This window comes from Cydia pomonella, chromosome 9 (assembly GCF_033807575.1).
Source record: "Cydia pomonella isolate Wapato2018A chromosome 9, ilCydPomo1, whole genome shotgun sequence".
Lineage (NCBI taxonomy): Eukaryota > Metazoa > Arthropoda > Insecta > Lepidoptera > Tortricidae > Cydia > Cydia pomonella.
The window spans coordinates 9,865,171-9,881,000 of NC_084711.1; the positions used below are offsets into that span (position 1 = coordinate 9,865,171).

The 15,830-nt window shown below is 35.8% G+C and overlaps 1 protein-coding gene across 1 annotated transcript in view; it reads left to right on the forward strand.

Annotated features, from left to right (window-relative positions):
* LOC133521309 (guanylate cyclase 32E-like) overlaps nucleotides 1-15,830 on the forward strand; it is a 64,347-nt gene that overhangs the window by 28,346 nt on the left and 20,171 nt on the right. The window contains exons 5-10 of the mRNA XM_061856200.1: nucleotides 849-989; nucleotides 2,296-2,488; nucleotides 2,569-2,646; nucleotides 6,371-6,609; nucleotides 8,133-8,278; nucleotides 14,604-14,721. Coding sequence (XP_061712184.1) covers nucleotides 849-989; nucleotides 2,296-2,488; nucleotides 2,569-2,646; nucleotides 6,371-6,609; nucleotides 8,133-8,278; nucleotides 14,604-14,721 — 915 coding nt within the window. The remainder of the gene's footprint in view (nucleotides 1-848; nucleotides 990-2,295; nucleotides 2,489-2,568; nucleotides 2,647-6,370; nucleotides 6,610-8,132; nucleotides 8,279-14,603; nucleotides 14,722-15,830) is intronic.

Below are 15,830 nucleotides of genomic sequence, written 5' to 3' on the forward strand. Positions count from 1 at the left end.
GGCTAAGAAGAAATAAATGTAATGTGTTGTAATGTGATATGTTCCACAATAAAAAAGGAAAATAAATATTTACATTTAAGAAGAAACAGTTTCAATACTGGCTTCTATTTTCTATACACTACCTACTTAAGTCTAAGGACGGCAACGCACTTCCAATCCCTCTGGGGTTGCGGGTGCCCATGGGCAACGGTAATTGCTTACTATAAGGCGATTCTACTGCTCGCTTTATCATAAAATAAACGAAATTTGTATTTTTTTTTAATCAAACACACTTACTTTTTATGCGTAAAGTCTTACAACTATTAGGTAAGGTTTCCAATTACCAGAACACCTAGTGTACATTTATTCGATAGCGTGACGTGACGTACGCGTTTGCGTCAAGTCTCATTTTGTATGGTATTTAGAAACAGCGCGCCAAGCGGGACGTTTTGGAAACTGAAAATCCCATACAAAAGAGACTTAACGCAAACGCGTACATTACGTTTCGCTATCGAATAAACTTACACTAGGGGTACTGTACCCCTAGTGTAAATTTAGTCGATAGCGAAACGTGACGTACGCGTTTGCGTTAAGTCTCATTTTGTATGGGTTTTTGAACAGCGCGCCAAGCGGGACGTTTTGGAAAGTCAAAAATCTCATACAAAATGACACTTAACGCAAACGCGTACGTCACGTTTCGCTGTCGAAAATATTTACACTAGGGGTACTGAAGTGTAAACAAACTCATTTAGTTTCGTTTTAAAGATTGACTTCGGTATATATATGCGGTATATATTCGGTATATATTGTAATATAACTACTTGAATAATAAACGATCTTATCTTTATAACAATTTTGTATGTTGACAGTACTGCCGCGACGTGACCCTCCCTTGCTCCAACAAACCAAACAACATGCAAGGGTACTCCACATTCGTACGTACACGGCCATCCGACACCAGCATTTCACGTGCCGTCGTTGACGTTTTGTCGCATTTCAACTTTATGCATGTGAGTACTACCATTTCTAAATTATTTAGAGCATTTTTACAGACCGAAATATCAAACAGGAATACAGAGTACACACCCTAAACATGCTTGTACTATTTACAAAACTTATTACTAATTGTAAGTTTATAACTGAAAAACTATAAAATTATAACTGACATGTGTCTACTTTATGTTCTGTCTTTTGAACTACTGAAAACAAAAATACAAATTCGATCAATTTTTTTTATCCCGCCATTTTAGATGTAAATATATATTCAGAGGTGCTATCCTAATAGTTTGTTGACTGTCAATGATTTATTATAACTCAAGATAGGTTATAGGCGTTCCAAAATTGAAGCACTTAGCTTGTGACAAACTGTACAAGTTGCCTTTAGTCGCATCTGGGCTAGCGAGAGATGTGCACGTGCTAACGCTCACCGAAAGAGAAAGAAATTAATAGAATGCGATAATTAAAACCCTACCAGAAATATATGATCATTGTCAAGAGGGCGCTGTTATTCTCATATAAAGAGTGACAGGTCAGTTTAGTATGAAAAATTTAGTTCCAATGAAATTCCGCAATATGGCACGTGATCATATATTACTGGTCAGGCTTTAATTAAAAATAACAGATTTCTTTATAGGTAAAGAAATAAATATGTAAGTATTTTTGTGCTCCTCGTTACTGAGTATAACCTATCTATAGTTATATAATATCATTGTTAACTATACGATAAGTTTACATCTGAATATTCTCGAAATATCATAGGATATGTATCTGTATCAAATACTCCAAAGATTAATGTAGCATTTATTGACGTTTAAAATTAGAACATCCCATTCGGTATCCCTCTGAACTGCTCCTTTTATTGGCGGTCCATTTGGCACAGGAATGACCGGAGCAGATGCGCCAAGTGGTTCCGTGCGTTATGGACCGATCTGCTTCGTGAATGGGAACCTGATTGTCATCTGCATTTGTATAGAAGATTTATTTATTAACTAGTGACTCTTTCCCCCTAGATGAGACATATATTTATACATATTTGCCTACTAGAAATTAGGGGATACCTGTTACACCTTCGATTTCATTTTTCTCTGATTGAATCCGCTTCTAATCCGAAACATGTATACTTCTACTTCTTTTGCTTTTGTTGTACAACTGGGTGCCTAATCTAATCTAATAAAAATGGCAACTGTTCCTAACAATTTCCTAACGAAATGTTTTTAGTAGGTACCTACTTAAGTAGGTACGTAAGTATCGAAGTTACATTCTTAATAGTCTAAACAAACAAAAATTCAGAACGTTGTCAATTCGAATTTGTTGCAGGTAACCTTTCTTTATTCAAACGCACTAAACAAGGACTTCTCCAGACTCGCGCAGGCCATTATCGCTGCAGTTAAGGAGAGGCAGATATCAGTTCGGAAAACTGAAGCATACAGACATTCCTACTACTTCGGCAATAACTATACTCGCAACCCCTTCTTGGAGATCGTTCAGGAAACTTACAAAGACACTAGAAGTTAGTATCAAAAGTTGTTCGCATATAAAATACAGCTTTGTGGTGCTTCCGTTGACTTGAATTGGAAATATTTTTCGCAGTTTATGTATTGGTGGGGAATTACCACGACCACGTTGGACTTTTGATGGCTTTGGACGCCATGCAACTTTTAGATTCTGGTAAGTACCGAATAAAGTAACTAAAAGTACTTGTTGCTAGGCCTATTTGAATAAAGAATATATTGACTTTACTTAAGTTTACTTTTAGGAATTAATTGATAGGTGTATACCTATACTCAATAAAAAAATGTTTTAGCACGTTCACAATCTAATGACACCTCATACAACAAAATACTAATTTAAGAGATGTAGGGCAACTAAAACTCAATAACTCGAAATAATTGTACATAAAAAAGAAAACCGACTTCAAAAAGGAATTAAAAAAATATTCCTTTTGTATACCAACTCTAGCAACTGATATATTTAAGACAGTGCCAAAGGGGGGTATTACTGCAATGTTACTGCAGAGTACAATAGCACCTATCGTAAACCATAGATTATCTTAGACATACTATGCCTTAAACTGATTTTTGACAAATTTTCACAGATAATAAAATATGAATATGAACTGTATGGGAGACGAGGTGACGGAAATGCACGGATCACTCGAAACGCGCACAAAATTAAGACCATCCCTCACACACTCAAAAAGACTGCAAAGTCTATTCATATTGCAGCACCTGTAGTTGACAACAAATTGCCTAAAGTTGTAATAGAAGCTGTAAGCGACACTAGCTTTAAATATAGATTAAAAAAATGGCTCATTGGAAAATGTTTCTACAGTTACAAAGAATTTATTGAACAAAAAGAAATAAAATAATATGCATAATCACTAAAGTATAATTATGAAATAATATGTAAATAATATGTATATAATGACTAATTTATAATAATTGAATAATATGTAAGTTGTGACCTGTAAGTTATTATTACCAATAAAGAATGTCTATGTCTAGGTATGTCTATGACATTAAGGCATCAAGGCGGTTTACAAAGGGACTACCGGGAAACGCGAAAATCGAAAATTTGTTATTTGCATCTTATTCGCTCAAAGATGCAGGAGTGATAGAGAGGCTAGATAACGAATTTTCTTGTTTCGCAGTAGACCCTCAGATTGTGATGGATTGTGGTGGTGGCGCCTCCTACACAGAGTTTCGCGTAATATTGGCTATTCACAAATAACGGAGTTCCACGGTAACAAACATACGGTCGGATTCATAACCTCCTCCTTTTTTAAAGTTGGTTGAAAATAAGGACTTTATATAAACTGATTTAAAAAAGAAACTCTAAAACATCTTATTTCGAAGCGTAATACAATTCTAAAGTTCACCATCAATTAATTATTACTGACACTCAGTTCTTGAAAGACATGCGAAAAATTGTACTATTAATAGTTGGTATTAATTAAAGGGTGTCAACAATGAGAAAATTTACCCTACCCAGTGTGTGTATTTGTGATTACATTTTTAAGTGACGTTTAACGATGATAAGTTATAAAGTGACAAAAGATCCTAAAGAGACTAAAAAGTTAATATAAAACACGTTTTATGAGCGTCGCGGAACTTGCGGTAAACCAGTAACACCAAGTTTACGATTTCAAGCGTTCTAAGGAAAAATGAACGCGGTCAATTTAAGGCGTTATTGAAAATACCCTGCTCGTAGTTCAGTCCTGCATTCAACGAAAACCAATTGAATTCGTATCTACCAGCAGGTGAATGATGAAAGACATTATCCACGTTGGTTCTCGCGGGTAGACTTTCTAGGATAGCTATGGCATATTTTATTTGAATTGTTTATTTGTAATTATAATACTGTATTGAAATCTAATAATGTGTTTTTAGTATGGTTTACCTAATGTCTGTATTATTACTATTAGTGTTTCGTAGTCACTAGAAACCCTTATAGTTTCGCCATATCCGTATGTCCGTCCGTCGGCGGCTTTGCGATCGTTAGTGCTAGAAAGCTACAATTTGGCATGGATACATAAATCATGCGTGGCGAAAGAACGGTAAAATAAAAACTACAAAAAAAATAGAGTACCTCCCAGGCTCCCATACAAAAAAAAAATACTTTTTTTTCTTGACCCATTTTTTTGGTATATCGTTGGACAAGTCTTTCACGAATAAGGGTCTCCTAAACCATTTTCTTATAAAATTAATATTTTCGGTAATAATCGCCCCAAAAGTAATAAAATATGTATCCCCCCTCTCTAACGTTTAAATTGAACCATGGGTCCAAAAAATATTTTTTACATAAATTCTGATACGAACCTATTTAGCGCCTCTAGGCCTACGCTCGTATTTCCATAAGCAGGCCGATACATTTATGTAAGATCCCCTTTGTAGCTCGAGTTGCGACGGAACTCGCCGTCGAGGCTTTACGGCCCCATTCATTATCTATAATAGAAAACTACCGGGATCGCTAAGTTGTAAAATTCTCCCGGGAACTACATAAGCTGTTTCACATCAGTGTTTATGCTGCTTTTTCCAGTATCTGTTTTTGCTTTTACATAAAATTTACTTTATTCCTGAAAATGTTGTATACATGGTAAATTGAGCATTTTATGTAGACACTTACAGCAATGTCAGTACATCTAGAACTTGAAGTTAATTATTATTTTCAGACGTAACCTGTACTCACGGAACGTAGCAAAATACCAAAAATAAATAAAAAGTACCTAAATGCTATACAGGTTTTGATTTTAGTTTTATGTTCCCTCGATTTATGTGTCCATTTTGTCCGACAAATTTACTTAATCGAAATAAACATAAATGTCCAAGACCAATTTTTATCCAAACTAAACAATATTTAGTTCTATTTTATTTTCACTACTCTCTTAAAGTCGCTCTAGGGTCGAGTTGTGATACCATTCAGTATCTACTTGTTAATCACGCGTACCTTAAATTGGCGTTATTCATATACGCCCTATTAGCCATGAATAAGGGGGTAAGTTTGTACAGTTTGATCATCTTAGATCATACAGTAGCAATATGTAAAGTTGACGAAATATAAAGTCAGCCGATCTTGTTCAAACTTGTTCGAGAGATCGGCTCACTTCATATTTCGTCAACTTTACATGGATTATTTCGATACAACTTTCCTTTAATTGTAAAAGCGTTTGTCACTTACCGAGTACATCGCATACAAATGTTCACATTTAGGATGAACGTAGTAGGAAAGTGCATTTCAAAAATTGCATATAGGTATACATTTATGGATGCAATACTTGGTTAAATCAGAATGTCTTTTTCTTACCACTTACGAGTTCGCGACAAGCTTTAAGATCTCTTGAAGCGTAGTGGACGTTAGTCTAAGGGACGTGCTCACCATTTTAAATAAATAGAGCAGTCCACATCCTACGCTAAGGGCGGTACCTAGGTACTTGCTGATAAAAGTATAACATTATGCATTCATTCGTTTCTATACTAATATGTTTAATAATTAAAATTTATCATCTAATTATATATATATATATTTACAAATAATACTTTAAAATTATTCTACCAAAACCTAACTATATAAAAGCCAAAAAAAAATAGTAGGCGATGAGGAATATGATAGTGTAATTATATTTAAACTAGTCAATTTTATACTTTTAGCTCCCTCTGTATTTTTTAATCACTAAATAAAGGAGTAGGTAATTTGAATTTAACTACTGCAAAACTACTATCTACCTATTCACTACAACTTTTTATGAGTTTTGCCGATTTGCTGGTGACAACGCTACTTTTGTATAATTATTAAGTCTCCATGACACATGCTCTCATGTTTAAATTAGTTCTACCTTATAATTTAAAAACTGCGAATAATCGACGCTCTTACCTTACAAAGCATATATCAACAGGTGAATACGCCGCCATCGGCGTAGACGTTGACATGTACACGAAGGAGCGAGCCCGGCAGTACCTCACGGGCCCCGTGAGCAACGAGCATCCACCTCTTCGCATATTTCGTTCCTTCCTCTCGGTGGCACCCAGCTCACCTTCGCCCGCCTACCCAAAATTCGCAGCCGAAGTTAACAGGAGACTTCAGATGCCACCGTTCAATTTTGCAAATCCACTGATGGGTTTCGGTGGTAAAGTCGTAAGTAATAACGATCATTAAAATACGTCCACTTACACTCCTTTGCTGCCTATCCCTATGCTCTCGAGGACCAAAATAAATTTAGTCTCTCTTTTGTTTACTGTATGAAATAAAACAACTATCGCTACAAAGTAAATGCTTGCAATTCACAGGCACTTGTGACTTAAATTGGCGGTGATAATTATAAACATGCAATAAGGGGTTTCTTTATTCTTCTGAAAGTTGTATTTTCTGAACGCATCATATAGCAAGTAATTGCTACTTTACGGCACGTGTAAAACTTTATATTCTCCAAGATTGCTTGTAAAATGACAAGGTATAAACAAACAGACTGCTGCTGAATTACAAAACGAAACAATTAAGAATGAAGAAATTTTTAAAAATTGTCTCTTGGAGTTGCAAAATACAAAAGTGGACCACTATAAAAGCAATAAACATTATTCATGTCTTCCTTGACAGACATACACTTCTAAAACTTTATTATTGAACCCGTTTGAAACGATCATGCAAAACAAGATCTCTCAATCGTATATTGCGTGATCGTAAAACCAACGCATATTGAGGGCACCGTTGTAAATCGTTATCTGAACATCGGTAAGGCGGTATTAGTACAGAATATCATGTTAAACCTTCAATATAAATGCAAGAGAGACAACAATAAATTAGGTAACACCCCAATAACCTTGTACATAATGTGAAAACGAGGACATCATACAGCAAATCAGTTGCTAACATCAATGTAACGACTACCCTTAAACTGCCTATATGAAGACCGGGGGATAAAATATTATCGTACAACTCGTAGATTTTAGGATGGGGAGAGTTGATCTAATGGGAGAAATCCAATTATATAGCTAGTACCTAAATAACAATAAATTAGAATTTATGTGGGACTAGCCTGTGAAGTGATTCCTAAAATAACATTTTTTTATGGCCCGACCGCGGCAAATGACGCGTTACTAATAGTACGAGACGTTTGAAGATTCAGCTTGGATCAGAATCGCATATATATTTTCTGAACATTTAACATAATCTGCTAAAAGCTTATGAAGCCTCGAAAATATTCGAAGTTTCGTGAGATTTGTATATTTTTACAAATTCCTAAGGTTTAAATTCCTTTACAGCTTAAATGCGTATTACTCGCCCCTGACCAAAAGCAAATACATGCATATTTCCAATTTTCTCACAAATGGCGGTGATTAAATAGGTGCTGCGTCTTGAAAGGGAGGGGTTTGTGTTAGAATATTTAAATTTCACTCCCGGAGATGCTTAAAATAATTGGGGTTTTTCTATTTTTATCAATTATTTATGATAATTGAATAAACGTGTTTTTAAATAACGTATTTTAGTATCCACAATAAAATTCCGTAAAGTCGAAAAAAATGTTAGTAAACTGTCTACAGAGCAATGTGGTCCTTCGAACCGGATTAAGAATGAGCATTAACTTAAGAATTTGGAGAAAATGAAATTTTAAGATATGTTCTAACCTAGCCGGTAAAAATTAACTAGAGCGTGTTTTGTAGATCCCAGAATACGCGGCTTGGCTGCACGACGCAGTATGGGTATACGCACGCGCACTGAAGGCAGCGTTACTTGCCGGCGAGGACATGCGTGACGGCCGTGCGCTCGCCAGGCGGATGCGGAATACTACCTACGAGAGCATCATGGGGTAAGTATGTGCAATATAGATCTCTGAATACATGCAGTGCTGCTCGTCGGCGAGTACGTGCATGAGAAAACACCACCTACGAGAGCATGATGGGGTAAACATGTGCAGTAAATCTCTGCGTACACGGTGTGTCCGCAAGACGTGGTGGGTACGCACGTTCACCGGCGAGGATGAACGCGCGCTCACCAGATGCATGCGGAACACCAGCTAACATCATACGGTAAGGGGCAAGTAAAGAAGATCGAGCCCGTCTAGGAAATCGGCGGTCCTGGTCTGGGTTATAACCCCCTCCCTGACTATAAAGCTGGATCCGCCCTTGTGATGTAGTGTGGACGCGCGAGCAATAAAAGCAGCCATGGGTGCCTAGCCAACGTGCCAATCGTTTAGGGTCAATATAGCGAACGAAACGTAACTGTCTGTGTGGCACTAATATGGAAGACGAGTGCGACGAGAGCTTAAGAACTAATTTATGCGTATATAGTTTACCTATGTATAAAAAAGCCTTTATTGCTGTTCAACAATGACAACATTATTAGGGTTTTCTTTTCCGACGATTGGGTTTTGTAACAACAGCTTGTCTTTCGACAAAGGCCTCCTCTAAAGTTTTCCATTTCTCCCTATCTCTTGCAAGTCTCATCCATCCTGGTAGACAGATACAACAGTTTACCTATATATACCTTTTTGAACCCCTGTAAACCACGTGTTTCTATCCACATTCGGATGAGAAATGCGTTTACGCCATTAGAAATGCAAGGAGGCAACACCATAATTGTTCAACAATCCTATTATGTATTCGATCTAGTTAAAAAATAGATAAAGTTAATTAAATATTTACGTGACCAGCGCGCATGACTCGGTAGCGCATCAAGATACACCTCATTTGCCTTAACATGCGGCGTAAAGATGACAAACGGTGCTATTCATTATGTGCGTGCTGTATGAGTTAAGCACGTTTATGTTCACAAACAACTAATGCACTTGATCCTACCTACTCCCACGTCTGACGATACTAGCTTTTATAAGCTTAACTTTAATTAATTTGCCTCTATCTTTGGAGTATTTTCGCTTTTGTCTTTATCAAATTAATAATAAACTATCTAATTTATGTACATCTAGGTACTAAGTAAATGCTAAACAACAACAAAACACATGTATCTACTACTTGTGATTCAAATCGTGTGATATCCTTTTTGCGCGTCTGATTTATTTGAAAAGGATATCAAAACTGACTAAATACCTATCCCTGAGATGATTAGAATAAGTTAAAAGGCGGCCAAGTGCGAGTCGGACTCGCCCATGAACGGTTCCGTACCATATATGACGTATTAAAAAAAAACTACTTACTAGATCTCGTTCAAACCAATTTTCGGTGGAAGTTTGCATGGCAATGTATATCATATATTTTTTTTAGATTTTTCATTTTGTTATTTTAGAAGTTACGGGGTGGGGGGGGGGACACATTTTACCACTTTAGAAGTGTCTCTCGCGCAAACTATTCAGTTTAGAAAAAAATGATATTAGAAACCTCAATATCATTTTTAAGGACCTATCCATAGATACCCCACACGTATGGGTTTGATGATAAAAGATTTTTTGAGTTTCAGTTCTCAGTATGGGGAACCCCCAAAATTTATTGTTTTTTTTTCTATTTTTGTGTAAAAATCCTAATGCGGTTCATAGAATACATCTACTTACCAAGTTTGAACAGTATAGCTCTTATAGTTACGGAAAAAAGTGGCGGTGACATAATCGGACAGACAGACGGACATGACGAATCTATAAGGGTAATCTATATTTGTGCACAGCGCCATCTATCGGCAAATTGTCTTACTAATTTGCACCATGTAATGCACGTATATTGGTTATTTGAGGACAATAAGTCTCTATGAAGTAAACCGATTCCAACCAAAAAAATGCTCTTCTATTTGAAGAATGGTGCCTTTAATGTAATCTCATAGAAATTCAAGTGTAAGAAACACACGTAAAGTTGGTTAAAATGCAAACTGAATTCGGAACGGTTTTTTATCAATTAAAAAAAAGTTCTCAAGATAGAGGTCTGATTATATTTTTTCTGTATATTAATATTATGTAAAAAAAATCATAATTTTTCTTCGGTAAAGTTCAGGGATAAAGGGGGGGAGCGATGTGACAGACAGACATAAAGACGGACCGACTGACGGAGTCGATCCATAAGGGTTCCTTTTGTACCTTTTCAGTACGGAACCCTACGCCATTGTAATTAGGATTTTTATTTATACCTACCTACTGTTTTATCATCCCCACTGTATTTTTTCTCTTTAGGGTTGCAAATAACACTTAGTTCATCTGTAGTATACTTTCTTGGAATGGAATATTCTTGCTTATTAACCCAGGCGATAGCGGCGAAGGACAATGTTTATTTTATACAAACAATGTCAGTGTCTTTCGATTTTACAGTATCGTGAAAGCCAAGTCATGTATTTATAGCTTATACTTGCAATATCAACGCTAACAACTGGGTACTCCATAGAAAAGTAGTAGGTATTTTATATAGACATAATGCACTTAGTAGTCTTAGCACTTAGAGAGAAGCAGCTTTCAGATTTAAAGTCTGCTACAAATAATCTGTTAAAGGTTTTTTTTTTTTTAAACTGAAGTTACACATTCTCCAAGTTACATTTGAACGTTTACATAACTGATACGAAATTTAAACGCTTTCGTTGACATTTTTTTAAGTATGTTGCACCTATTATATTGAATTGATTTTTCGCATGGTAGTAGCTAATACTATTTGCAGTTTATGTGATTTTTTCCATAGGTGTACCTTTACAAATACTAGTTGAAAAGCGCTGTCAAAAAATCTCTAACATTTTAATCATTATTTTTTCAGGGAAATAAATATTTAAAAAATCTGAGTTATACTCCTACTCATTCTTTGTAGCTATAATTTGGTTTGATTGCTCTACATTATATAGTTCAGGAGAAAAACGACTTTGAAAAATGTGTCCATAAAATGACGATTTTGACATTATCTCGGTGACGGTTCAAGATAGGGGGCTGGAAGATAAGGTGTTTCTGTATAATAAGATAGCCAATAAATTACATTATAAAAATCCGATATACGTCACAGGGGCCACTTCTCCTTCCTTAGCCTGCTAGGCCCTTTCTCTTAAACCGCACAGTATGCGGTGATAGAAAGTGGCATCATGTCAAACAATTCTTCAGAGCACAGCTCGCTGTACAAGCACAAGGAGGCAAAGTCTCTCCTTAGACTTAAGGTTTCAATACCGCTTGTCAGTTTAGGATCGTTCAAGGTTCATGCAGCGCGCCTTTGGTTGGTCGAAGGGTTCAAGCTAGCATCCAGGTATTCCAGGTACTCCTACCCAAAGGTGACAGCAGTACTCCATATGGGGTCTGGCTTGCGATTTATATAGCAGCAGTCTTTGCCTCGGAGTAAAGTATCGCTTCGCTTTATTGAGCACACCAAGTGAATTTATATGTAAACTTGCAAATTTAAAAAAACAAAACATGAAAGAAATCAAGTAGATTTTAAGTTAAAGCTTAAAAATACTGCTGGTAGGATATGGAGATACTTAATTTGACCTATGTGTTATCCAAGCCTAAACAAGCAAGACAATGTTCCCTGCTTTTATATAACGTCAATTTCCTTGATCAATGTTGTTGAGTTTTATAATGATTGATGACCCATTATATGTATTTATTCCGAAATGTTTCAATGGAGAAGGCCGATAAAAGTTAATCGTAGATGGCGTTCCCGAAAATGGTACCTAAATAGGGTTCCGTAGTCAACTAGGAACCCTTATATTTTCGCCATGTCCGTCTGTCTGTCTGTGCGAGGCTTTGCTGCGTGATCGTTAATGCTAAAAAGCTGCAATTTGACGTGGATATATAAATCAATAAATCCGACAAAATAGTAAAATCTAAAAAAAAAACGCTTCTACCCTATGGTGTGGGGTGTCGTTAGATAGATCTTTAAGAGCCCGGTAACGATTTTAGAGCAAAAATTTTAAATTGATAGATTTAGTCGTTGAAATTGTACACCTTTTTGTTACGTAGTATCTAAATAACAAGTATTGGTTTCTATTAGCACGTTTTTTCATCTTGCCTTTTTATAATGAGGTCGCAAGCGAGCGTCCCCGGTAATAGGCAACGAGAAGGGTTAGTTTTTAAAAATTCATCAAAAAATTATGGTAGTAAATTATACAAAATGATGTATAAGAACAGTTTCAGCAAATGTTGTAGATTGTTGAAGTATCAAAATTACGTTGAAAGTAAGTCAATTTTCAGAGAAATTGTCACTTGTTTTGAAGTAATTTCTGGAGAAAATTGATTTCGTCTAACTTTCATTTACACCACTTCAAATTTATAATAACAAAAATGTAGTTTATTAAAGTTGAAGTACAGGATATGTATAATACAAAATTATCATATTTAGCAGTCCAAACTTTATGAAATTTACAAATAAGATCGACAAAATCACTGCTTTACGCGCGTTTACCTAAACGTCCATCAGAAAAAAAATTATTACTAATAATGGAGTCTGTTTTAAAAAAAAATATTATAATGAAAGATAACAAGACGTGCTAATAGAAACCAGTACTTGTTATTTTTAGTAGTTAACAAAAGGTGTACAATTTCATGCGCTAAATCTATCAATTTGACATTTTTGCGACTAAAATCGATAACGGCCTCTTAAATACGAATAGGGGCTCCACTAGACTCAAATCGTGATATGGACCGTGATTAACCTTTGTATTGTTTGTTTTGTGTTAGTCTAGTGATACTAACCGTGAATCATATCATCAATCATATAACCGAATAGGGGTTTTCACAAACATTTTGTTATAAAGTAAATATTTTCAGACATAACCATTTCGAAAGAAAAAAATGTCCCCTGCACATGACACCATGGGTCCAAAAAATATGAAAAAAATAGTGAAAATAGGGCTTAATAAAGACATTTAATGAAAACTGTAGCGGACATGATCAGCAAGCCGTTTTTGAGTTATCGCAAAAAATCTTTCCTTCATAGCAAAAAGACGCGTATATGCAACTAATACAAAGCGCTGTGAAGGACTTACTCCCTTTTTCTTGTTATGTACCATCAGCCGCAAAAGTGCATGACGACATTCGCAGCTCACTGTACATGACACTTATTAAATAAAACCCGTTCAAGGTCTATTGTGACGGACAGGTAACTACGGAAGCCTACACTGAGCATAGCCCGACATGCTCTTAGCCGGTTTTTTTTATATATAATTCTACAGCCAAATCTAGAAAAGGCGTAGTTATGTTGTCATTGCCATCAGACAACTTTTATGGACAGTTGTGTCCTCCGAGACGGGTTTTATACAGAGTTTTATTGAGTTGAGATGAGAGCCGCATTGGAGAGACGGGATTCTAAAATCCTACGTACGTATATCTATGTGAGATAGTGCCATTTAAAGTAGCATCACACCTTGGTTACGATATACATATAGGGATTAAAGGGTAATTCATGAGACGTGAGCAGGACTAAGCCTACACAATCAGTAAATCTTAATTAATCGTTCACCATCATATATTACTAATAAATCACGCTTTATTGGATTATTTAACTTTTTGGTAAGGACATATTTGATTTTCACAATCATGGATACCCTACAACACTTAATTAACAAAGATAAAATCTCTTTAACCGTTATGACAGTACTTTGATTGTGAAGAAAATAAAAAGTCATACGAGTGAGATACGATTTTTCAAAAGTTATCAGGTTCCGATACATTCAATTTGTCACTTGTTATGGATAAAACAAAGAGTATGACTATGGAAGGTGGAGGCAAGGAAAGAAATCTCCATATACCAAAAAGTGTCATCAAAAAAACTTAAATAGGTGGCGCTAGAATACCTAGAGTACTTGAACAAAAAAATCCAATTATAGACAGCGCACTTCACTCCGTCAATAACGCCTAGGTTCTTAGCTACTCTAGCGCTACTCTGGAGAGATTTGGAACTATTATTTATAGCTGACAGCTGGACACTTTTGCAACAGTTCTACCATAAGAGATTTCTCTCCTCTTAAATCCACACTCCATAAGTGTGACCATAAATGTCGTAAAAAAACTATTTTCTGAACAGTAGAAAATAAATTATCGTTAATCTCACAAATACTGCTGCAAAACAATTGCTTATAATTTACTGAATGCGCAGGCGTGATTCTGCTCACGTCTCCTGAATCAACCAGTATTTAGTGATTTTTTAGCTGGTACTATTTGATTTTGACTGTGCCTACCTGTAATAATTTTCATTACTTATTCATTTAATTTTACTTACTTTTTTTGACAGGTATTCTATTCACATGGACGAAAGTGGCGATGCTGAAGGAAATTACACATTGCTGTCTATCGACCCGTCAGAACCGCCTGGCTTGTACCCACTTGCTGTGCTGCACAAATCTGCGCCGGTAACTAGCTGCATGTATTTTTTTTTAATGTTAATCGATTCTACGTCCCGTGAGATTCAAATGCTTCTTATAAACCTGCTATCTATTGTACCCCAGAAACTTCCAAATATAGTAAATGAAGCGCGCGCATCGCGAGTCTAAATGCCCCACACAAAAAGCGTGCGCCCTGTGACGTCACATCACACGACTGCGCCAAAATGTATGCGGAAGTCTTATGAAAAATAACGGTATATAAACGAGTAATTCGCTTAGAAAAATAAAATGAAAAATTAGAAATACCGGGACATGCTCCTAGCCCTAGCCATGTTGAATATAAAAACTTCGCTTCGCTTCGCTCGCTCGTTCGATGAACTTGTGAGTTTGAAATCGCATTGTGCATTGTGATTGTTTGAGTCATTTTTGCAGTTTTGAATTTGTAACCTTCTTTTTCTCAAACTTGCAATGAAATGTTGACATTACTTCAAATTAAGTCCGGAAATACTACGTATTCGGTGCGGCTTAGGTCTGTAAAGCAACCTTCTTTTGTTTTTAAACGTCAAATTGTGACACAACGTCTTGGCACTCAACCATCAAATACGTAGTAGTAGATTTGCTAGTAGTAGATTTGCTTTTAAGTTGTGTAAACCTATGGATAAAACAAATTGACTACATTTTTTTTTAATTTCATTGCAATTTTGAGAAAAGCAATATGTTTGCAAGCAGGTTGGATGGTGCGTATCTGAACCACTGCAGTGCGCTCCATGTATAGGGCAATATGTAATGTATACTAACACTTGATGTAAGATAAGTAGGTACTAACATTGACATGTAATTTTGGCAATTTGTTATATCTAATTTTAATGTAATCATAATGTTGATAATTTTTATTAATTAACTAATTTATTTATTTATTTTGTTGTAATGTATTATGTTGTTTGTTGTATGATCCCAGATGGTCGAAATAAATGATAATTTAATTTAATATACAAATCACGGCCACAAATGGGGTTGCCGGCCGCGTATCCCTATCCGCAACCCTTCGTTTCCGGCCTCTATAGTAGGTAATGTACTATTATTCCATTAGTATTAAAAATTCGATTAGTCCTTTTCCATTTGTCCTTTTGTCATCG